The sequence below is a fragment of the Elaeis guineensis genome, chromosome 16, assembly GCF_000442705.2.
Source record: "Elaeis guineensis isolate ETL-2024a chromosome 16, EG11, whole genome shotgun sequence".
NCBI lineage: Eukaryota > Viridiplantae > Streptophyta > Magnoliopsida > Arecales > Arecaceae > Elaeis > Elaeis guineensis.
The window spans coordinates 33,943,822-33,969,257 of record NC_026008.2 but is presented as its reverse complement, the minus strand read 5'-3'; the positions used below and the strand labels follow the sequence as shown (position 1 = coordinate 33,969,257).

Below are 25,436 nucleotides of genomic sequence, written 5' to 3'. Positions count from 1 at the left end.
CCTTTGCCCTTATTTATATAAAGGAGCTTGCTAGGCTGTTAGGTCATTGAGAGAGTTTGTTAGGCTGTTAGTAACCACCTTATTCAAAGAATCTTATTTGTTAAATAGTTATGGATAGTCTGCCTAATTTATTAGGAGTTTGTTATAACAGAGAGCGCAAATTCTCTGGAGTACTCAAAAAATATCACAGAATGCTATACATGATTGGATGTCGTCCATCTTAGAATGAAGGGCCGCGTGCGCTTATACACGCATTAAAAAAATAAAAAAGAAAGAATATATAAACCTCAGGGGTATTTGGATAATTTGGATGGCCGTCCATTTTATAATGGACGGCATCTAACTATGCATAATATTTTACTCTTGAGTACCGCAGAGAATCCCATTTTTATAACAGAAAAGTCAGCTGTAGAGAGATCGTGAGTTGTCTCACGTGGATAACAGCTATAACATAGCTGAAAAATAATTGATTCGAAACCTTACTAACTGAAAGAGAGGTTGGTCAAATCCGATGTATTCTTAAATGATTTGAGCAGCAGATCGGCTATCATAATATCAGGTTGGTAACAAACCCATTTGGTTTAGAGTAGTGCTGGTAAGTTCTCAAATTAGCTCATGTGGTACGATGTGTAATCAGTAGATCGATAAGATGTTGATATTTTCTAATATTGTTATGTAGCCAGATATTGGTTAGATGTACCAACATTATATATTAAAAAATTATTAAAATTGATGATGAGATGGAAATTGTGAAATGTGAATCAATGTTAAAAAGTGTGTACAAAAATTGGTAATCTAAGGTTAGCTTCTCCCCTTCTCCATGTCTTAGTGGATACTCATTGGATGAGATGAAAAAATTGTTTTAGTTTTAGCTCGATTTCTAGATGGCAATCCAATTATAAACATTAGCCCAAATAATATATTTAGGGGTATTGATGGCCACCAAAGTCTTGGTGGTCCCTTACTTAACTAGTTATAAATGGCTCCAATCTTTTCATGTTGCCTTTTTTTACTTTCTTCTCATTCTGCAATAACTGGGAGCCCTCCAACCCAAAAGGGGAACAATTAATTTCTTGCTTCGATCATCCAATGAGTTTTTCAAAGCATGAACTTAACTAAATAAATCATATTATAAATATATCTCAACCATCACACTCATGGTCTAATACAAAGATGAGTACATAGGTTGCGATCTAATCTAATCCCCATTCCAAGAACTCTAGAGATCCATTGAAACTGACAGTGAGATTTTGTACCTCGCGAACAACTGCCTTGTAAGGAAACTGAGACGCCCTCTGCCCCAACGTCTGGGGCTTCATCCTACCCGTCCGGTCTCCATCAAAGGGCCAAACCGTTCCAAATTGCCGCGGCAGCACCAGAACCCAATCCTAAAACATTCCAAAGCTTGGAGAATGTTACAGACCCATCAATCGTAAAAGTACTCGTACGTCAAAATCCCCACCATCCATAATTCCATATAACAAAACATACCCAACTTTCTGGGATCCCGTGCCAACTCTGTCACGCTTGCGCGACTTTTACAGCAACTAATCACCTTCATGTATCTACATTATATCCACCTAAAAATAAAACGAACATATATTAAATTTCTAAATCACATAAAAAAGAAAAAAGAAATTAAAAAGAGAAAGAGACAAGAGAGGGTTTCCCCTCAAACTAAAAAGGAGGGAGGGAAGGGGGGAGTTGGGAGACCCGAAATCATCTCCACCGCGGTAAACCAATCATGAGGCACCCACTCCTCCCGGCACTCCCCAAAAGCCCTCCTCCTCTCCTCCCCCACTTATATCCCCCGCCCCTTCCCCCCTCCTCCCCTCCACCGCCACCGCCATGACCTCCGCCACCTCCCCCTTCCTCCTCCTCCTCCTCCTCCTCGTCGGCGCCGCTGCCGGCGCCCCGATTCCACTCCTCGCCCTTCTCTCTCTTAAGTCCTCTCTCGTCGACCCACTATCTTCACTCCAAGACTGGTCCTACCCCTCCGCCACCGCCGCCGGCCCGCCTCCCTGGTGCTCCTGGAGCGGCGTCACCTGCTCCGCCGCCGGCGAGGTTACCGCTCTCGACCTATCTCGCCGGAACCTCTCCGGCGCCATCTCCCCCGAGGTCCGCCTCCTCTACCCTTCCCTCGCCCACCTGAACCTCAGCGGCAATGCCTTCCGCGGCCCCCTCCCGCCCGCCATTTTCGACCTCCGCCGCCTCCAGACTCTCGACCTCAGCCACAACGACTTCAACTCCTCCTTCTCCGCCGCCGTCGCCGGCCTCCACCGGCTTACCCTCCTCGACGCCTACAGCAATAGCTTCACCGGCCTGGTTCCTTCCGGCATCGCCAAGCTCCGCCTCTTGGAGCACCTCAATCTCGGGGGAAGCTTCTTCGAGGGCGGTATTCCCACCGGGCTCGGCAGCTTACCGCGGCTGAGATTTCTCCACCTTGCCGGAAATCTGCTCACCGGGCGGTTACCACACCAGCTAGGCTCGCTCTCCCAGCTCGAGCATCTGGAGATCGGTTACAATTCGTACGAGGGCGGCGTTCCGCCGGAGGTCGGGGCGTTGTCGGAGCTCCGATACCTGGACATCTCGTCGGCGAATCTCTCCGGCGATATCCCGCCGGAGCTCGGGAACCTCACACGACTGGAATCGCTGTTCTTCTTCAAGAATCGGTTTTCCGGCGGGATTCCGGGGAGCTTTTCCGGCATGGGGGCCTTGAAGGTGCTCGACCTCTCCGATAACCGCCTCTCCGGCGGCATTACGCCTGGGCTCTCCTCGTTGGCAAATCTCACCCTCCTCAGCCTCATGAACAACGCGCTCGACGGCGAGATCCCGCCAGGTATTGGCGAGATCCCGAATCTCGAGGCGCTCCTTCTTTGGAACAACTCCCTCACCGGCCCGCTCCCGCAGAAGCTTGGCTCCGCCGGGCGGCTGGAGAAGCTGGACGTGTCCTCCAACTCGCTCTCCGGCCCTATCCCTTCCGGCCTCTGCTCCGGGAACCGGCTTGTTCGGCTCATCCTCTTCTCGAACCGGTTCGACTCCGAGATCCCGCTCGGTTTAGCAAATTGCTCCTCTCTGTGGCGGATCCGGATCGAGGGGAACCGGCTCTCCGGTCCGATCCCTTCCGGGTTCGGCTTGCTGCCCAACCTCACCTACATGGACCTCAGCAGTAATAATCTATCTGGAGGGATTCCAGCGGATCTGGGCGCCGCCCCGCGGCTCGAGTTCTTCAATGTTTCCGGCAACCCCCTCCGGCGGCCGCTGCCGGAGGCGATCTGGGGCGCGCCGAGGCTCCAGATCTTGTCGGCGAGTAACTGCGATTTGTACGGCGAGATTCCCAATTTCGAGGCCGGGTGTAGAAATCTCTACAAGATCGAGATGGAGGGCAACGATTTACGCGGCGAAATCCCCACCGACGTCGGCCGGTGCTCGAAGCTCCTGAGCCTTAAGCTCGGCCGGAATCGGCTTACCGGGACGATTCCGGTGGAGCTCGCAGCGCTTCCGTCAATCACCGACGTGGATCTCTCGTGCAACGGGTTAACGGGCCCGATCCCTCCAGCGTTCGACAACTGCAGCACTTTGGAGAGCTTCAACGTGTCGTTCAACCACCTCGCCGGCGAGGTCCCATCTTCCGGCGCCGTGCTTCGTAACCTCCACCCCTCCGCCTTCGCCGGGAACGCCGGCCTCTGCGGCGGGCCGGTGGGGCGGCCGTGCGCGGCTGGCGACGGTGGCGCCTCCACCTCTTCCAGGCAGGGGGAGGAAGCCCCACCGGCGCGAGGTTCGGCGGGGACGGCGATCGTGTGGATCGCCGCCGGCGCCGTGGGGGCGGGGCTGGTGGTGCTGATCCTCGGGACGCGGTGGTCCCGTGCGCGGGGTGAGGAGGTGTTGAGCCCGCGGGGACCGGGGCCGTGGCGGTTAACGGCGTTCCAGCGGCTTAACTTCACGGCGGAGGACGTGGCTGACTGCGTGGCCGGGAGCGATCGGATCATCGGAGTGGGGTCCATGGGGACGGTTTACCGCGCCGAAATGCCAGGTGGCGAAGTCATAGCAGTTAAGAAACTGTGGGGGCCACAAAAGGAAGCAGGGAGGACGACAAGAAAGAAGGGCGGGGTGGTGGCGGCGGCGGAGGTGGAGGTGCTGGGTTCCGTCCGTCACCGGAACATCGTCCGGCTACTCGGCTGCTGTACCAACAGAGAGACGACTCTACTGCTCTACGAGTACATGCCAAACGGGAGCCTGGAGGACCTCCTCCACCGGCGGGGCGCCGCCGCCGCCGGAAAGGGTGGCGGGGTGGTGGCGGATTGGGAGACGAGGTACCGGATCGCGGTGGGGATCGCACAGGGTATCTGCTATCTCCACCACGACTGCGACCCGGTGATCGTGCACCGTGACCTCAAGCCCAGCAACATATTGCTGGACGCCGAGATGGAGGCGCGGGTGGCGGACTTCGGCGTGGCCAAGCTCATCCAGACTACAAACCAGACCATGTCGGTCATCGCCGGCTCCTACGGCTACATTGCCCCCGGTAAGCAACGAAACTAGAAAGCAATAATATCGAGAGGTAAATTGTGAAGTTGTGTGAACTGAATAATTTGCAAATGGTGGTGCAGAGTATGCGTACACGCTGCAGGTCGATGAGAAGAGCGATGTATATAGCTATGGAGTGGTGCTGATGGAGATGGTGACGGGGAGGAGGTCGGTGGAGGCGGAGTATGGCGAGGGGAACAGCATTGTGGAGTGGGTGAGGGGGAGGGTGGTGAGAGGGGAGGGAGGAGGGGGGTGGGTGGTGCTGGACACGGCGGCGGGGGCGGGGTGCAAGGAGGTGAGGGAGGAGATGATGCTGGTGCTCCGGCTGGCGCTGCTTTGTACCAGCAAGAAACCGGCGGACCGGCCCACGATGAGGGATGTGCTGTCCATGCTGCGAGAGGCGACGCCGAACCGGAAGGCGGTGGTGGCCGGCAAGCAGCAGGGGGGTGGTGGTGGTGGTGGTTCTCCGGCTACGGTGGTGCAGAAGCCTGTAGCTGATACTTGACGTGAATTTTAGTTAGTGGGTTTGTCAGATAGATTTGTTAAGGAAGAGTGAGATTTTCCTGCTATTTTTGTTCCTTGCTTCGAGTTTCGTGCTTGTTTCTTTTGCTTATAATTAATCCTTTTTCTTACGTTACTTCAAAATTATTATAATTTAAATTATGAATATTAATATAATCTGACTGGAGATTATAAAATATGGTTGTAACTCGCCATGTGGAGGATGGCACCGGATGCAACTGTGGGTTTGCCTGCAGTTACCAAGCAAGTAAAAAGGACAGATTAGCACTCACGTACGAGAGTATAAGAAGAGTCAAATGTCGGATTTAAAAAAACAAGAAGGTCAAAGTCTTCCTTTTAGGTGGCTAATGATATCATGTTTTTCACTAATCATAACTTCTTTTTTTTTTTTTGGTAAAGAACTAATCATAACCTTTTAAGCCAGCCAGAAAATATATATATAGTGATCAAAAGCCTCGAACCACAAAATGGGTAACGTGAAGCCCCAAGGATTTTGATACTCTTGTACTTTGCGCCTAAATAACTTCTGAGGATGGCTACACAAACATTGGCTAGTGTAAGAGATTGTATGCATGGCTTAAGATAAGCTTTTCACATATGCTTTATAACTTTCATGAACAAAAAAAAAAAAAAAAACAGAAAGAAAAGAAAGTGAATTCTTTTCGATATTGATATAAACAAACCACAAGCCTCTCCAGGTCCTTGATTTCGTAGGGCAATGGTAACTTTCAAGTGCATGCGAATCTCTCATACATGATTGCACAACTACAGTAAGATTAATTTGTAATTAAGAGTTAAGAGTTTAGCACCAAAAACAGCATGTCCATTGTATAAAGTGTTAACTGGATTATGCCCCTTCCTATAAACCTAATTTTCCAATTGAAAGTATTTACTATGCCTTTCACGTTTGTGTATGACTGGAGTAGGATACAAATTTAATTTTTCCACCCTTCTAGTACACATACATCAAAATCATAGGGATTTAACATTACATTAAAACATTCTTACCAGATAATTATTACCAGTAATATAGTTTGCACATTAATGTTGTCCCTGCGAAACAAACACAGATAAAAGATTTTTCATCTAGTTATCTTACTCTAATGCAAGAGGTATTGATGGATCTGCAACTGACCAACTGGTGCTTGCTTGTAATTTAATCATAATCACCTGGTAAACTCCGTACGATGTTTACCCATTATATTTTGATTTTGCTTGAGTTTCACTGTATTAGAGCCAAACTAGGTAGTATTTTTTTTTTTTTTCTTTTTTTTCTTTTTGTGTGTGTGTGTGTGTGTGTGTGTGTGTAAGGGCTTATATGATCAAATAGCCAGATATAAACTGAACACTATAAGCTTGATAATGTAGTTTCAGAATAAGATTTACAAACACCCAATGTGAAAAAATTTCACATACATATGTAAATGGAAGCTAGCACTGCATCCGCTGGCTGACTAAGAATGATCATTTGAATAAATTCAGCCACTCCCACCATGACAGTCATTTAATATATGATTGCCAAATTTCACCCTCAATTATGAGTACCATTTCAAGTGCATAGAAAAGCAATCCTCATGCATTAGTCGATTCAACAACAACTTGGCTCTTTTGGAAAAACATGCAAGTCAGCATAACATTGAAAGCTGCCTCTCAAAGAAAATGTACATACCCATTCTTCGTAAAAGAAAAATAGGAACTATAAATAAGCTATAAATGCATCAAATGAACATTATATCTCAAACATGGACTTTAGGCATTTTGTTCAGAGGAAATATATATAAGCCATAAATGCATCGAATGAACATTATATCTCAAATATGAACTTTAGGCACTTTGTTTCAACACTATTAAGTTAGGAGAATTTTAGAACCTTTAAATTCAGATTTGCGGTGAGTTTAAATTGCTTCATACATACATACATACATATATATACATCCATGCATATATATATATATATGTGTATGTATGTATGTATGTATGTGTGTGTGTGCACGTGCACCCATGTGCTGTGTGCGTGCGTGTGCGTAATGTTAATTAGCATGGTGGATTCTGCTACATAATTTATTCTTATATTTTTCGCTTTACTTTTCTCTCTTTTTTTCTTCCTCCTCCAGACAAGCTTATCATGCCTAATATTAATCAATTTGCATGAATCATTTTATTGCATGCCTTATCAACTTGTTTTCACAGCCAGAACAACCAAACAAGGGAACATAATGTGTCCATAGGTTGAGAAAGGGGGTGCCTATCTGTAATCATAATTTATTTGGATGGAAAATTTGGTTATTCCATATTGGAGATCAGGACTGTTTAGTGATAGTTATATGAGTTGGGATACTGCATGCTTTTTTGGCAGCAAAGTTTGAGAATCAATCAATCTACGGCTAAGAAACTAGTCTGTAATAAATATATAGCTAAAAAAAGTCCATTGTAAACCAAGACTATACGCTTTGTCAACTTAAGCAGTAAAGTGGGTTTTGACTCAAGCCAAACACATATGGCTCAATTTTAGGGGTGAAAATGGATCAAATAAATATCTAATTTGATCCATTTCAATATCCAAGTTTATGTGAATATGGATATCAAGTTTATAGGGATTGATGTGGTGCTCCCAAGACTTGGGAGGCCACAGGAGGAATCAGAATGTTGGTTCCACAAGACTAAGATAGGTGTGGTCCTTGGACTAGGACAGGAGTGGTCCTAGGATGGAGGCGGTGTGTAGCTCTCCACGAGCTCGAGATTCAGACGATGAGGACTTCAAGAGGCTTGGTTGGGACTTTAGATATCTGAGGATCAAGGTGAAGCAAAAAATTAGAGCCAAAGCTGAAAACTGCAGTGGAAAAGTAGTTTCGGGAGACTAAGTTGGCTCAAACTGAGATTAGATCGACCAAGTCGTAGAGAACAGAAAGTAGGTTCTTGAAAAATCGGGCACGGCATGCAGGTGAGTGGCTCAGTCTCAATTTGAGTCGGCTCAATCCCAGATTAGTCGACTCAATCTGAGACTAAGTCGGCTCAATTGCGTAGGCAGAGCAACACGGGATTCTTGTATGGGTCTAGGATTGGATTTTGATCATAAGATCTTAAGGCCTGATTTAATAGGTCTTAAAGGGGGCTAACTCAAAGGTTTGGACTGAGATCAAGTCCAAGAGATGAGAGCATATGAGACATGGGTGTACATAGACTCGATAAGTGCCTACATATATTGGGTTCAGTCAGGAATGTTGTTGGTCGGGCCTAATGGCTATGTATATATATACATAGATTGTATTAAGATTTGGAAGGAATGGAATACAATAGATCTTTTCTCCCTAATTCTCTCTCTTTCTCTCTGGTTCCAACGCCAAACCCTAGTGTCTCTTAAGATAGCTGCTCCATCATTTTACTTCTGCTTTCTTCGATCTTCTTTGTGTTGGATTAACATCTAGGTCCGTGCAAAGGCTATCCGCATCCGATACAGGAGTTGTACCGAAGGTTTTCCTAACAAGTGATATAGAGTCCGGTTGCATGGAGGAGAAAGAAGAAGATCAGGTTTTCAGCAGAAGGATCAGCAGGGGTTCAGATCTAAAGGTTTCTTCAGATTTTGTGAGGAAAGAAGAGATCTGGGGGCTGCTGTCCATCGTCCCTAGTCAGATAATTTTCAGATCTATCTTGTGTGCTGTTTTTAATCTGGATTGATCATGGAAAGCAACGGGATAAAGGTGGGATTTGAGAATGTTGATGGAAAAGGAAGTTTCACCATGTGAAAGGTGAGGATAAAGGATCTGCTGGTGTAGATGGGACTGGATTTGGCCTTAGAGGATAAGTCGGAAGAGATGAACGATAAATAGTGGATGTCCTTAGAGAAAAGGGCATGTGCCACGATTAGAGCTTGTCTAGCGGATGAGATTTTGTATGGCATTTTGGAGGAGAGAAGATCCAAGAGTTTGTGGTCGAGGTTACATCAATTATACATGAAAAAATATATATACAACAAGTTGATACTAAAGAAGCAACTGTACAGCCTCCAGATGCAGAAAGGCAAGGATATTGCAGAGCATATTCAGTGGTTCAACCGGATGAGCATGGATTTGCTCAATATTGGGGTGGAGCTCGAAGAGGAGGATAAAATCTTATTGCTATCATGTTCGCTATCCAGGAGCTTTGATCTATTGGTAACGATGCTACTGTATGTAAGAAGACACTAGTATACGAGGAGATCATCTCAGTGCTACGGTCCAACGAGCAGCGAGAATGGATAATGAGAGGGAGGTCTTCCAGGAGGGTCTTACGATTTCAGAGAGGCCCAGAAAAAGAAAGAACAAGAATGAACAGGTGCAGGTGGGGCGAAGATAGTCCCAGAAGAGTAGCAAGGAGGCTAGAAAGTGCTTCAAGTGTGGTGAAGCAGGGCACTTTAAGCGAAAATATCCATTTTGAAAGAAATACAAGAGAGGAGGAAGGAAGGATATGGATTCCATTGGTTCCGTAGCTGAAAGTGAAGAGTCAGATGAACTCTTGATGGTTTTGGAGGAGCCCGCGAGGTGCGGTGTATCCGAGATGGCTTCGGAAGGATCCGTAGAGTGCAAAAGATCCGAAGGGGCAGCGATAGTGATTAAGATGCAGCGGCAGGCCCAGTAGTGCAGTGTTGGGTGGTTAGCCTCGGGAGACTTGGTTACAAAGTCTGCTTCTGCAGCATCAAGATGATTTTGGATTCAAATGGAGCACAGGACGGAGGTGGCTTCATAGGTGGAGAGGATTTTGGCATGTGTTCAGAGCGGGGAAGTGCTAAAGGAGGAGTGATATCCCAGCACCAGCATCAAGACTGCACAAAGTCAGGTGGAGCAGAGTGTGCAGGTGGAGAGGCGTGGCTCTGAGGAGACCGTGTCAGGTGCATTGGTTGCAGCGGATGCTGGTTTAGGAATGCTGTGGATTCTTTAAAAAAGTTCAGGGCAACAGTTGATGCAGCTGTCAAGTAGAAGGATGCCTACTATATACTCTATGGTGATGCAAAAGAGCAAGCCAAGATCTTCAACGGTGGAGGTGGACATCCCAAAGACCTCAAAGGGAGCTCAGCAGCTGGAGAAGATTGACGGAGGCAAGGAGGTTCGCATAAGGGGCTATCAGGGTGTGTATCGATAGCGGGATCGTGCAGGAGGACATTGCTAGGTGTGCCAAAATTTGGACGCACCAAGATGGAGATTGTAGGGATTGATGTGGTGCTCCCAAGCTTTAAAAGGCCACAGAAGGAGTCAGAATGTTGGCTTCGGGAGACTAGAACAGGTGTTGTCCTAGGGCTAGGACAGAAGTGGTCCTAGAGTGGAGGCAGTGCGTAGCTCTCCATGGGCTCAAGGTTCAGGCGATGAGGACTTCGAAGGGCTTAGTTGGAGCTTTGGATACCTGAGGATACAAGATGGAATAAAGAACCAAAGTTAGGGCTGAAGACTGCGGTGAAAAAGCAGTTTCAAAAAATTAGATCGACTTAGACTGAGACTGGATCGATCAAATCATAGAGAACAGAAAATAAATTCTCGAAAAATCTGATACGACACGTAGGTAAGTCGGCTCAGTCTCGGTCTGAGTCGACTCAATTTGAAACTGAGTCGGCTCTGTTGCGCGGGTAGAGCAACACAAGATTCTTGCATGGGTTTAGGATTGGATTTTGATCCTAGGGTCAAGGCCTGCTTTGATAGATCTTAGGGGGCTAACTCAAGGGTTTGGATTGGGATCAAGTCCCAGGGATGAGAACATGTGACATATGGGTGTACATGGGCTTGATGAGTGCTTTCACATATTGGGTTCAGCCAGGAGAATTTTTGGTTAGGCCTAATGGCTATGTATATATATACATAAGTTGCATTAGGGTTTGGAAGGAATGGAATACAATTGATCTTTTCTCCCTCATTCTCTTTCTTTCTCGCTGGTTTCAACGCCAAACCATAGCATCTCCTAGGGTAGCCACTCTATCATTTTGCTTCCACTTTCTTCGATCTTCTTTGTTGCTGGATTAACATCCAGACCTGTGCAAAGACGATCCGCATCCGGTATGGGAGTTGTATCGGAGGTTTTCCTAACAAAGTTTAGCATGCAACTAATGGATATATTTATATTTGTATCTATAAAACAAAAGCAGATACATATAAAAATATATGGACTATCTAAACGAGACAAATATACCATCTAAACATGAAAAATATAAAAATATAAACAAGACAAATATCCATATACCATATGAACCTTATTTCATTCCTATTTAGTCTCATATAAATCTCAGTCTCCAAAGGGTAACTTGGTGATAATATCAATATTTCTCTCTCTCATATCGATATGGTGATATCTCTGACTTTAATGGATTGTATTCTCAAACCACTAACAATGAACCATTCAACCTAACATTCCTATCTTGGAAGAGTTAGTAGATCCACAAAAATTACTCTTGCAACTAAATAAATGCAATTAATGTTTGTTATTTTTTGTACAATCATTGGTCTATTCCAGAAAAATAATAAAACAAATACAGAAGCTCGAAAAAAGGGAAAACTAGAAGGATTATATAATCAATTTGAATTAGTAAATTATAAAAATAGAATAATATTCTCTCTAATAAATTTATATTATTCAATTTTATGTCCATATTCATATCTATATCTGATTATATCGGTATCTCTTTAGAGGAAATATGGATAGAATAGAAAGTTTAGTATCCAACTAATCCACATATCTGTTTCGCATTTCCTAAAATAAAGTGGAGATGGATATGGACTCATATGATCCTTATCTGATCTGCTTTCAGGTCTGCTGGCCAGGTATAATCTGAAGGAAGACAATAAGCTGATTCCTGATAATCTCCTTAGGCCAGATTCGCATCCATTAGCAATCCTATGGTCAAATACTAGAAAACATTATCCGAGTCAAGTGCATATTAATGGATCAACCATAGAAAACTATGTGCTTTCTATAGTTGCAAGGATCTAGAATAAGTATTCTATGGTTATAGAGTATTTCATCAAAATTGATCCATCCATTTAAAAACACTATCCACATGAACAGAATGTTAATGGTGACCAGCTTATCTTTCACCAGATTCTTTTCAACCTGCTGATGCATGTACATTCCCCAATTCAGCATATAGCAATACCTTCAGGACCTAATTGGTTTTTGATCTCTCCTTCTCTGGTACAATAATAAAAAGAAACCATTGCCTAGAAAGCTTCTCAAGCTCCACAACAACAAGATAGAGCATCAAAATAAATCCCTGACAGACAAAATCCACTGGTAGCCAGTAGTCAAATGCATTGACTTACATCATCAAAATCATGAAATGTAAAGAGTAAAATCAGTAATTAGTTTACTGACACACAAAAGCGAAATAAAATTAGCAGGTGCCTGCAACTATCTAGTAGAAGCAATTAACTTGTAAACAATGGCCAGAAGGAGAACAATAAAATATAAAATTCAACCCAAGCACATAGTTTTGTTAGGCATCTGAACTTCAATTGACATAAAGGACGTAAAAAAGAACTCTTTCAGATGTTTCCCATGCATCTGCAGTGAAAATGCAATGACTCCAAAACCAACAACAAAGTAAAGAAAGGGTGGAAAGTAAGGAAAGGGTGGGCACCTAGGATCCATAAAACCTTTCATAGAACTCCATATTTATGATACAGCCTCAATATCCAAACTGGCTTGCTGGTTCAGAACACCAATCTCAGAGCTTGCTGTCTCCTAATTCTCATTTGCATTCATTTCCTGCACAGCAGGTGGGCTAATAATAGCCATTGGCATCACAGTATTACCAGAGAGGTGACCTTTCATATCTTGGTGCTCTTGACGGTTGGCACACCAATGCATACAGCAGTGTACCATGCAAGGGTTCAATGGAGAGTTCTGCGGCGGAATAACAAGAGCGTGATCAACAAGGACAACCTGATCGGATGCAAAAGAAGCATGAATAGTAGCAACAAAAGCAACAGAGATCATAAGGGTTGTGATTTAGAATAAAGACGACTGATGAGGCATTTAAAGCAGGAGATGTTCAACTTCACGAGACCAGTATACTTTATGAATAAATTACTGTAAAAGGGAAAAAAGGCATGTTGTAGGCAGTCTAAATCATTATAAAGCTATTGTAACTTTATATATGGATTTATTTGCTTTGTTACTAGTGCAGCAGCTAAACTTTGGGAAGGAATCTTACGCAGTTTTTCTCATCAGCATATGTGATGAGCATATATGCTTATCACAATGAGTCCTTGTGGGACTTATAAAAAACTAAACATCTAGTAGATGCCTAGATGGTCTGCTCTTAACTCATTATGCAGCCACTGCCACTTCATAATATTACTAGTGAAACAGAAAAACTTTGGTAAAGAAATCGCAAGCAGCTTTTGACTTTAAGTAGAAAATGTACAAAGCAAACTTGATGCATAAACATGCTTATGTCAGTGCCAGTGAGTCCACTGAGTGATTTATTTCATTTTCTGATTGAAACCACTGAGAGATTTATTAACTACAAAAATCCATGTGACTAGAAGACTTTTGGAAGAACAGTTCATAACTTCATATGGACCAAACAAGACATATCTGCATACGCTGATTGCTGTAATGATTACTTTGAAGTCTGCATAACAGCTAGAAGCAAAATAGCATTCAGTGTCTGAGCACTCAGTCTAAAACATGAAAATATTTGGTGCAGCAGTGATTATGCTTGGAATTGATCACAGGCATCACAAAACAGAAGGATAAGAGGTTACCTTGAGATGGTGTTTCTTTTGCAGAGATTGCCGAAAAAGACCAACATAAATTCCACACGTCCACCAACCAAACACTAATCCTGCTCCAATTAAACACGATGTCCTTGGGTCAATGCCATGAAACAATGCTAGAGCAGCTGCCAGTGCAATACAACATTCAACACAGATTGCAGGACATACACATGCATTTTTCCATGGGATTTCTTCTTCAATGTTCTCAACATGATGACTAAACAAAACACAAGGACAGAAGAGACCAGTCCATCCTATCAAGTGAAAATCAAAGATTCAATCTAAAAGTGTAGAAAAAAGGCACTGGTATATGTTAAAGTCCATAGTGTAGTGAAAATCAATATGCTTAGGCAGAGTAGTCTGAGATCAAGAAGATTTATTCAGGATTAGAGAGAGAGAGAGAGCGACCGGACTACGAGGTGATGTCATCAAGATGATCCAAAACTTCTATAATATCATGATATTGCAACTCCGTGCCACAATCCATGAAAATCGATTCCGAGGGAGGACTGATTTTTGTCTTTGTTTTTCTTATTATTCAAGGTCAAATTTTGATGAGGACTTTCTGCATCTCCATGTCCTTCATCACTATTCCATCAAACCATGTTGCAGATCTTTTGCCATGGGAATGCATTATCATAGTGCAAGTGCTGGTCTTAGCCTTGACCCATTTCTCTCACTGATTCAGTAATCCCAGAAAATAAAAATGAAAAATTTGAGAATGCACTTTGTTCTAGCATGTGCTAACATAAATAACATAATAACTTGGGCATATAGCTACTAGTACAGCTTGTTTCATAACTTGAGGACTGAGAATTTGGTTATGGGTCTTTTCCACATTCTTTCTTCTTCCTTCATTAAGCAAAATAACAGGTAGCAGTTAAAACTTAAAAGTATCCTGTTCCAATACATAGAGCCTAAATATTGCTCAAGCTAAGTTCTCTGCTTAATATTGTTTGACCCAGGAGTATGAATCATTTCTATGGTTTTTTCATAGACTATATTGTATTCAAAAATAATGCTGCAAATTCTTATCACCAACATTATGCACTGCATCATCAATGCCAAATAGCTTGTGTCATATGTCATGATCCTTTCGAAGTCTTTTAGCACCAACAGCCATATAATGAAGTGTAACCCTTTCCTCCAGTATGAATAAATGCTCCAAGGAGCCTCTCCCTCTTCTCTAACATCCAAGCATAATCCTAGGGAAAGTAATAGAGCTCACTGTCTTAACCATCTCCATTCTATTTTCACTCTTTCTTGGCATGCTATTTCCGCTATTATAACAGAAACCTAGACATGATTCACCCAAGTCCAAACAACCATCATCCGAACAGAAGGGGCTCTACCTTCGCATTACATGTTTCCCACCCAGTAAATATGAATCCAAAGAGTGGTCTCTCTAAGCTGTTAGATTTCTTTAATCAATCTCCTTTTTTCCTGTCTCATAACTTCTTTCATGTTCATTTTATCGACCTTCAACACCCAACCGACCTCCACTCTGCAATGATTGCCAGAGCATTCAATACATACACAATTCACATGATATCACAATCACCTTCCAATTGCCTTGTATTGCTTTTTAAAGCTTGGGATATCATTAAGTAATGAGAATTGACAATTCATTTTACCAAAACCTTTTCTTTCCAGTGGAGGAATGTATCAACTATGTTAGAAACTATCAGGCAAGTGGCCATTGCAATTGAAAAAATACGATGTTGTGGATTCCTTTGGCTTCCATGAAGACATTCATTGTTACCACAAACATGTTCTAATGCATCACATTTCAAGAACAGCGATACATGGGAATCATGGCAAACTAGCCTTTACCCTTTTCTTCGCTTTCCGAACTTTGCTAGACCATCCTGAATCAGAATCAGCATTGTTTGTGCAAAATAAAATCAACCCTTATTTTTCTTTTCAAAGATTCATTGATAACTTAAAAAGTTTGATATAATGATGCAAATCATTGGTGCATATTGGATCAAAGGCAGGAAATTAATCAGAACCGTGGAAATTAATCATGTTTGAATTAATTAAACGTGCTTCAAAAATACAACCAATGCATATATGTTTAAATGAGCATAAGGAGGAAAAAAAAAAAAAAAGAAGCAGACTAGAGCATATCAAAAATTCAAAAAACAAATTAACATCATAACAACACATAATTCTACAAGGGATTTCAATGAAGAAAAACAGCAATTCAATAGTTTCAGAAGAAAAGGACACAACAAATCGACCATCCTATTAAAAAGAAACTAAAAAATTATAGCATAATATAACTATCACCATCCAAAGCATAACAAAGGAAAAGAATCCTACAACTTTCCATGCCTTCAAAACAGCCGAAAATTCCGGTCGTCCAGGCTTCGTCGGCCACACTCTATCCATCGACGAACCTCCAACTATCAACAAAAACCACAACTAATGATCTTACAAGTCAGAAACTTCATCAACTCAAAAATGTCTCAAAAGAAAAAGAAAAAAAAAACAAATCAAATGCAATCGTTCAAACTTGAAATGCTATAAGCGAATACAAGAGATTGACAAACGAATTCAAGAAAAAAAAAAAAATCATTGCGGTAATGATAAGAGATGGGAAAAAAAATTAAAATTTAGGCAACCTGGGGGACCCCTTGGGCTGATTAACCTCTCCGGATTTAATTTTCTCCATGGGCGGATCTTGGTCCTTCGTTAGCTTCACGTACTGCCTCGTCGTCGTACCGCCCGCCATAGTTCCGAAACCGACCAAAAAATATATCTTTTTTTTTTTTCATGACAACGAACTTCCCAAAGATCTGAGAAGCTTCTGCTTTCCTCGATCCAGAACAAGATTGTTTCCTACGGATCTAGAGATGTAGGGGATTCTGGATGTCGAAATCTTCCGATCAGCTTTCAGATCCGGAGCAAAAGCTTGGATGTCGAGGAGAGATACATTCACGTACTCTTCCTACAAAGCAGTTGACGACTCCATTCATGAGTGAGGTGCACGTTTGGGGGTGCTGCGCTCAGGTGAGGAGAAAGATGGATGGTTGTTATCGCATCTGTGTGATTTATTATTATATATAAATTAGTTACGCATAATATTAAAAATTTTATAGAAATAATTCGTCCAAAGATCAGTTCAGCGAAAAAAGCTAAAAATTATTTTTTGAGGTGGTCTATATTATTTGTGAGTCAAAAAAAAAATTTAGCTTATATAATAAATAATTATTTTTTTTATTTAAAATATTTTTTAAAAAATAAAATCATAAATTTTATGAACTAGAATGGACAATACTTTACATACCGAGCCATAAACTCATAACCACAATAATATCGAACAATGTCACTGTAGAGTCCGATTTTAGATGGGGCACAAACAAATGCAAACATTAGGAATTGTGACATCATTGTGGAAAGTAAGAAAGATATTAGCAATCCAAATGGCAATGTCATCAAGGGTGCATGTGGTTGTGGGTGCTGGTGAAACAACGAGATAATTATAATTAGCCCAACTAGCTAATGGCATGCACAATGCACTTTTAAAAGAAAGAGATAATTATAAATTATAAATTTATATGGTCAATTCTAATACATATGTGAAGAAAAAAAAAATCAAAATAAGTTGCACCAATTACACCAAACTTAATTTCGGTTTTCTAGAGATAGGAATCGAAAATTGGGCCTTGCATCGTTTTGTTAATCAGAGGGATTAGCATATTTTTTTTCTTAAGTTTTCCAAAAAATAAGAAAGAGAAAGGACGGGCAAGATTGGAGAGAGTGGATGAGGAGGGAATAAGATATGAAGATGGATGAGATAGCATGGAGATGGAATAAGAAATGAAGCTAGGCTAGGCTCTATTTTGCCAAACTAAAGTAATTGAGGTCTAAATGTACTAAAAAAAATTATGACAGTAATTTGGAGTTTAATAAAAAGTATTTTGAAAAAAAAATGATAGATGAAATCTGGAAAACAATATGCTAACATTCAAATCTTATTTTGATGTTTAATAAACTAAAGAGAAATTTTTAATCATAGTCCATCAGGATGCAAATCTTTATATATGTCACTAAGTTTTTATTTTTGCTAAGGATACATGTTGTTGGTGCAAAAATCCGCTTGCACCGGAGAAGCTGGAGTCGAGGGAGTCGTGGTCGCCGCCGGGACCTGCAAAGGAAGTCTAAACCGGAGGTGGGGTTGCTCCGGCAAGACCCTCCGACGTTCAAGTCAGTTCTCTACCTCAACAAGAATGGAGTGCTCGAACGGAGAATTTAGCAGAGTTTTTAGGTAAAAACAAGAGCTTATAGAATAACGTATCTGGGGTTTTCCTTTTATAGACGGAGAGGGCAACAGATTGATAGCGACGCCTGTAACCGTCTGGTAGTGGGCCGTCCAGAATCAGGAGGAATTTATTGCGGAGGATAGTGGAGCGGGATCGTGGCTATCGCCGTGGCTCGCCACGTGGAATCAGTTACGGGGACTGGAGTGGCGTCCGCTGTCGTGACTCGTCAGGGAGTGGGGGACTCACACAGAATCCGCCGCAGGGAGTGGAGCAGAGCCACGACCGTTAATACGGCCTGTCAGGGAGTAATGGGGCTACGCAGGGTCCGTCGCAGAGAGTGGAGCAGTGGTGTCCGTTACTGTGGCTTGTCAGGGGATCCAGACTTGTTGGCCGAAGTTCGGTTGGAGTCGGTAGCGTGGCCCGGCGCCTTGGACGAGGTCTTCTTGCAGTTGGGGGTCGTAGGCGGAATTCGGCTTCCGTAGGAGTCCGGGCGGAGACTTCCTGCAATTGAAATTAAAAATGAAGTCCGACTCCCGTAAGAGTTCGGGCGAAGTCTTCCTTGCTGCAGAAATCGCGGACGGAGCCCGGCTCCCGTAGGAGTCCGGACGAAGTCTTCCTTGCTGCAGAAATTATGGACGGAGCCCGGCTCCCGTAGGAGTCCGGACGAAGTCCTCCTTGCTGTCGAAGTAGTGGACGAAGCCCGGCTCCCGTAGGAGTCCGGGCGAAGTCCTCCTTGCTGCAGAAATTGTGGATGGAGCCCGGCTCCCGTAGGAGTCCGGGCGAAGTCCTCCTTGCTGTAGAAGTCGTGGACGGAGCCCGGCTCCCGTAGGGGCCCGGGCGGAGTCCTCCTTGCTGTAGAAGTCACGGATGGAGCCCGGCTCCCGTAGGAGTCCGGACGGAGTCCTCCTTGCTGTAGAAGTCGTGGACGGAGCCCGACTCCCGTAGGGGCCCGGGCGGAGTCCTCCTTGCTGTAGAAGTTGCGGATGGAGCCTGGCTCCCATAGGAGTCCGGGCGGAGTCTTCCTTGTTGTAGAAGTCGTGGACGGAGCCCGGCTCCCATAGGAGTCCGGGCGGAGTCTTCCTTGCTGTAGAAGTCGTGGACGGAGCCCGGCTCCCGTAGGAGTCCGGGCGGAGTCTTCCTTATTGTAGAAGTCGTGGACGAAGCCCGGCTCCCGTAGGAGCCCGGACGGAGCGACGGGAGCTCACCAACAGTTGTTGAAAGTCGGAAGAGACTCGCGAGGGTCGACCCTGCCAAGAACTTCGACCGAGGGTATTTTATGCCCAACATCAGTCCCCCCACTTCCGAGTTTGAACTTCGAATGAAGAAAGTACGGAGAGGTAGTCGCGACCGAAGTTCTCCCCCTGACGTCCGGACGCAACTGTCGTTGGATATGTCGGCATTTAATACGCGCATGCTAGAGCTCTTTTTCCGATTAGGACGATCCGAAGAGTTTTTTCGGGACTCCCACCGAGATGTGATCCCAAGCGTCGCGCCATGGAAATTTATGAACAATCAATCCTCGATAGCGGCGAGCGGGACACGCAGGACACGTGGTAAGCACCAGTTGGTCTAGAGACGCCCGCCATCATAATCGCGCTAAGATCCACTGCCTATTTAAATCCCTTACCCTTCCTTCGGGGTTTCACTCTGCCAAAAGGACAGTATCTTTCTTTCGCCTGAGAGCCTAGCTACTCAGCCACTCCCTCGGTGCCCCTGTCAACTCCGAGCGTCCTCCGCGCCGGTCCTTGCCGTCTTCAGCCCCCCGATTCCTCTCTAAGGGGTTTCCTCGCCATGTCCTCCACTCCGGAGGCCATCCTCAAGGGGATGTCAAGGGCTCGGAGGAAGGCAAGGAGGAGAACTGCGGCCCGCGAGCTCCCCGGTCATCGGGCGGCCGCTGGAGGTCCCCGTCGTTTCAAAGGGGGCTCGAGGAAGAATTTCTTCAACAACAAGAGTTTAATAACGGAGACCGCCGGTAAAGGTGTTCTACCCAAGAATTTCAGAGTAGCAAGGCGGGGTGAAACCGGTCAGGAGGGCAGAGCTGTCGTCACGAGTTGTGGCGGGATCCTTGATGCCGTCGGGGCCGAGGGACCAGAGGCGGTCGGCGTCGACGATGGGGCAGTAAAGCTTGTTGCGGGGGCAGTGGAAGTAGCGCATGCCGACCTTGCCGAAGTATTTTGGACGGTGGCTGTCGCGGAGCATTCGGTGATGGCGCATATCTCTGGCGCCACCGCTGCCTCCAGGGTGACTCTGGTTCTTCTTGAAACAGGTCTTCGTCGCCGCTGCCGTTGCCCTTACTGCCACCTGAAATCTATCCCATCCTTTTCCACCTGGGGTTGGGACTTCGGAGATGGAGCGAAACAAGACTGGGCGAGAGCCGATAGGCCTGCTACACGCACTGGAAAATGCGGCTGGGAAGGACAAAAATGGGAAGAGAAGTTTGCAGCTGGAAGCGGCCTCCGGTGTGTCCTTTCCAAGCCATGTTCTCAAGTCTTGTAATAATGTATTCTTTTCTGGCCCTCCGGGTCTTGTAACGTGCATCTTGTTAGTTGAAAAATGAGAAGGAGATTTTGTTACCTCATCCGCACCTTGCATCGAATTGTTATTTGTCGAACTTCCTTCTTCTTCTTTCTTCTCTTTTCCCTTTTTTTTTTTTGACGTCGTCCTAAGGTCACCGGTGGCCCTTTTATCCATGTCGAATTATCGTTTGCCGAGCTTCTTTTCGACTTTTACATCATTCGAAGGTACCCGATTGCCATCGTATCAACCCATCTTTTCCGTCGGTGGCCGCAGGCTCGCCTGGGGCCATTCGGGTTTGGTGTCCCCCTCAGGGCTTGAGCTCGAAGGTCTGAGCTTCTGTCACCCTGAGAAAGTTGTCCTATTTTGTGTCGAAAGCTTCCTCGAAAGTTGGAACTCCTGATGGGAGCCCCAATCCTTGCTATGATAGGGTTCTCTGCACCTTGGATGCTGTTTGTTTTTCAATCGTCGCTGAGGTGGTCCATCACCTTCCTTTTTCTTTTTGCTTGGAATTTTTCTCCGCTCTCAGCGAGGCTACGGGAGTTCAGCTCCCGTAGGTGAAGTCAAGGTGAAGCTCGGCTCCCGTGGGAGTCTGGACGAAGATCACCAGCAGTCGAAGTCGGTGATGAAGCCCGGCTCCCGTAGGAGTCCGGACGGAATCCTCCCTGTGATTGGAGTCGCAGACGGAGCCCGGCTCCCGTAGGAGTCCGGGCGGAGTCTTCCAGTAATTAAAGTAAGGTGCGAAGTCCGGCTCCCGTAGGAGTCCGGACGAGGTCCTCCTTGCGGTAGAAGTTGCGGACGGAGCTCGGCTCTCGTAGGAGTCCGGGCCTTCGACTTCGCTCAATCTAGGGCGAGGTTCTCCTCCTGTTCCTAACAGGACTGTGGGAGCGCATATGGGCGTTGCAGGGCCTCTCCCCCCATCCGGTCTAAATGGAACCGGACCTTCGACTTTACTCAAGTTAGGGCGAGGTTCTCCTCCTGTTCCTAACAGGGCTGTGGGGGCGCATATAGGCGTTGCAGGGCCTCTCCCCCCATCCGGTCTAAATGGAACCGGACATTCGACTTTGCTCAAGTTAGGACGAGGTTCTCCTCCTGTCCCTAACAGGGCTGTGGAGACGCATATGAGCGTTGCAGGGCCTCTCCCCCCATCCGGTCTAAATGGAATCGGGCCTTCGACTTTGCTCAAGTTAGGGCGAGGTTCTCCTCCTGTCCCTAACAGGGCTGTGGGGGCGCATATGGGCATTGCAGGGCCTCTCCCCCCATTCGGTCTAAATGGAACCGGGCCTTTGACTTTGCTCAAGTTAGGGCAAGATTCTCCTCCTGTCCTTAACAGGGCTGTGGGGGCGCATATGGGCGTTGCAGGACCTCTCCTCCCATCCGGTCTACATGGAACCGGGCCTTCGACTTTGTCGGGACAAGGTTTCCCTTTCGTTTTTGATACAGTTTGTTTGAATTGTCCAAAGACATATAGGTGTGCAATCTTCAATTAAAATGAAGTTACTGGTAGTACATCCGTAAGTTTTTCGAGCTCCACGATCGCAGGAGGTCGGCTCCTCCGAGTTCCTTAAGATAATAAGTTCCGGGCCAGACTACTTCTTTGACTTCATACGGTCCTTCCCAGTTTGGGGCGAGTTTCCCTCGGTCCTGAGGTTGCGAGACAGCGGCTCGTCGAAGCACTAGATCTCCCACTCTAAAGGTTTTATTCTTGACCCGGGCATTGTAATATCGAGCGACTTTCTGTCTGTAGGCTGTCATTCGAACCTGAGCTATCTCCCGTCTTTCTTCCAGCAAGTCGAGGTTGGCTCTAAGATTTTACAAATTTTGATGTTCGTCGAACGCCACGACTCGTGCCAACGGGAGTTTAAGCTCGATTAGGATGACGGCTTCCGCACCGAAGGCTAAAGCAAAAGGGGTCTCCCCCGTAGGTAGCCTCTGGGTAGTTCGATACGCCCACAACACATGATAAAGTTCGTCCGCCCAAGTTCCCTTCGCTTTTTTAAGCCTTGTTTTAATCCCCTGCAAAAGGGTTCTGTTGGTCACCTCAGCTTCGCCGTTCGTCTGGGGATGGGCTACTGATGTGAAGTTGTGAGAGATGTTTAGATCTTCACAGAATTTGGTGAATTTTGCTCTCGCAAATTGCCGTCCATTATCAGTGATTAGGGTTCTAGGCAGGCCGAACCTACACACGATCGACTTCCAGACGAAATCTTGCACTTTTGCTTCTGTGATTTTCGCTAGTGGTTCGACTTCAACCCATTTGGTGAAGTAGTTGATCGCTACAAGGAGGAACTTCCTTTGCCCAGACGCCATGGGGAAGGGGCCAAATATGTCCATCCTCCATTGTGCAAAAGGCCATGGGGCACTCAAGGGTGTGAGCTCGATGGCGGGCTGTCTCTGGACGTTGGCGTATCTCTGGCATCGGTCACACTTTTTGACATATTCAATCGAATCATGATGCATCGTTGGCCAGTAATATCCTTGGCGGAGCAACTTGTTGGATAAAGATCTAGCCCCCAAATGGTTTCCGCAAATTCCTTCATGTACTTTCCACAAGGTGTAGTCAGCTTTCGAGGGCCGGAGATATTTCAAGAGGGGCAAGGAGTATGATCTCTTGTACAATTTGCCCTCATAAAGGATGTACCGGGAGGCTTGATTTCGGAGCTTTCGAGCTTCCTTCGCATCCTGGGGGAGAACTCCATCTCTGAGATAGATTATCAGTGGGTCGACCCAGCTGGGCTCGTGGTCAATCTCCATCACGGGCCGCGATTCTTTTGTACTCGGGTATCTTAGAACTTCAAAGAGGATGCCTTTGGGCAATTCGGCCGGAGCCGATGTCGCTAGCTTGGAGAGAAGGTCAGCCCTGATATTTTCCAACCTTGGGATCTGTCTAATGTTGAAGCTGCTAAAGGCGGGGGTGAGCTCCTTTACCTTCTCAAGGTATTTGGCCATACTGTCCTCCCACGCTTCGTAACTCCCGCTGACCTGCCCCACCACCAGCTGAGAGTCACTGTGCACCCGGAGCTGACCTATTCCCAGCTCTCTGGCGATCCTTAGTCCTGCGATCAGAGCTTCGTATTCCGCTCCATTGTTTGTTGCGGGGAACTCGAAACGCAGAGCGTATTCTGCGATGACTCCCTCCGGACTGACCAAGATCTGGCCCGCACCTGCGCCCGACATGTTGGAAGATCCATCCACATAGAGGGCCCAAAAGCGATTAGCGGGGTCGACCTCTTCTTCGAGGGAGTTCGGTTGGGACTTCAGGTCGTCAACTTCGCTTTGTTCGGGTTCAACCTCCTCTGGGATGGTACACTCTACTATGAAATCTGCCAGTATTTGGGCCTTTACTGCTGGCCTGGGTCGATAGTGGATGTCGAATTCTGTGAGCTCGATCGTCCATTTCGCCATCCTCTCGGAGGTGTCCGCCCGGTGCAAAACTGCCTTGATTGGTTGGTTGGTGAGTAGCGTCACGGTGTGCCCTTGAAAGTAGGGTCGGAGTCTCCGGGCTGCAATCAACAAGGCGTAAGTCAATTTTTCTAGTTTGGTGTACCTGGTCTCGGCGTCCCTCAACGCGCGGCTAACATAGTAGATCGGCCGCTGGACTCGTCTCTTCTTTGACAAGGACGGCCGCGAGGGCCATGGGAGAGACCGCCAGGTATAAGAATAGCTCCTCCCCAGGCTCAGGCTTCGCCAACAGCGGGGGTGATCCAAGGTAGCTTCTTAATTCTTCGAACGCCCGTTGGCACTCAGAGGTCCAACAGAAGTTCTTCGGCTGCTTGAGGATTTGAAAGAAGGACAAGCACCGTTCGACCGACCTTGCGACGAAGCGATTAAGAGCCGCTATCCTCCCCATGAGGCGCTGAACCTCTTTTATCGATTTTGGGACGGCCATCTCCTGGATGGCGCAAATTTTCTCTGAATTGGCCTCGATCCCGTGCCCTGATACCATGAAGCCCAGGAATTTTTCTGAGGTTACGCCAAAAGCATATTTAGTTAGGTTCAGCTTCATTCTATATTTCCAGAGAGCGTCGAAGGTCTCTTCGAGATCGGCGACATGATCTCTGGAAGATTTGCTTTTTACGAGCATGTCGTCCACGTAGACCTCCATGTTACGGCCGATCTGCTCCTTGAAGATTTTGTTCACCAACCGCTGGTAGGTTGCGCCCGTATTCTTGAGGCCGAAAGATATGACCTTGTAACAGTAAAGGCCATGATTAGTGATGAAAGCTATCTTTTCTTCATCTTCCGGCGCCATTCTAATTTGATTATAGCCGGAGAACGCGTCCATGAAGGTGAGGAGCTCATGGCCCGAGGTCGTGTCCACCAATTGATCGATTCTGGGAAGGGGGTAGCTGTCCTTCGGACAGGTCTTATTCAGCTTTTTGAAGTCTATGCACATCCTCCACTTGCCGTTTGCCTTTTTGACCAAGACAACGTTGGAAATCCAATCAGGATAATTGACTTCCTTAATGAATCCGACCTTAAGGAGCTTATCCACTTCTTCGGCTATCGCCTTCTGTCTCTCCAGAGCATGACTTCGGATTTTCTCTTTCGTCGGTCGATGCTTTGGATCGACTGCCAGATGATGCTCCATGACTTCCGTGTCGATCCCCGACATGTCTACTGGAACCCAAGCGAAAACGTCCGCATTTCTTCATACAAAATCAACGAGACGCGTCCGCACCTCCTCCTCCAGGTTGGAGCCGATCATCGCTACATGCTCCGCGTTCCCGTCGTTCAAAGGGATTGGTACCAGATCTTCAATTGGGGTGCCCCTCTCTTCGGTGAGGTCATCGCGTGCATCCAATCCATCAACGGGACAAGGGTCAGATTGGTCGCTTCCTTGCAAGGCTATGCTGTAGCAATGCCT

General features: G+C 45.9%; 1 protein-coding gene, 1 long non-coding RNA gene and 1 pseudogene across 2 annotated transcripts; 1 reads left to right on the top strand and 2 right to left on the bottom strand.

Moving 5' to 3' along the window:
* Positions 1-1,111: 1,111 nt before the first annotated feature.
* On the bottom strand, positions 1,112-1,619 carry LOC140854389 (uncharacterized). Its single transcript, XR_012137601.1, has 2 exons — positions 1,492-1,619; positions 1,112-1,388 (listed from the first exon to the last, which is right to left on the bottom strand). It is a non-coding gene; the product is annotated as an uncharacterized lncRNA (long non-coding RNA).
* A 125-nt stretch (positions 1,620-1,744) lies between these two features.
* Positions 1,745-5,196, top strand: LOC105059704 (uncharacterized). The gene is made up of 2 exons (XM_010943122.4): positions 1,745-4,525; positions 4,611-5,196. Exons 1-2 carry the CDS (start codon positions 1,849-1,851, stop codon positions 5,030-5,032), a joined length of 3,099 nt encoding a protein of 1,032 aa, XP_010941424.2. The 5' UTR covers positions 1,745-1,848; the 3' UTR covers positions 5,033-5,196.
* A 7,275-nt stretch (positions 5,197-12,471) lies between these two features.
* On the bottom strand, positions 12,472-16,524 carry LOC105059454 (cell number regulator 6-like; annotated as a pseudogene).
* Positions 16,525-25,436: the final 8,912 nt, after the last annotated feature.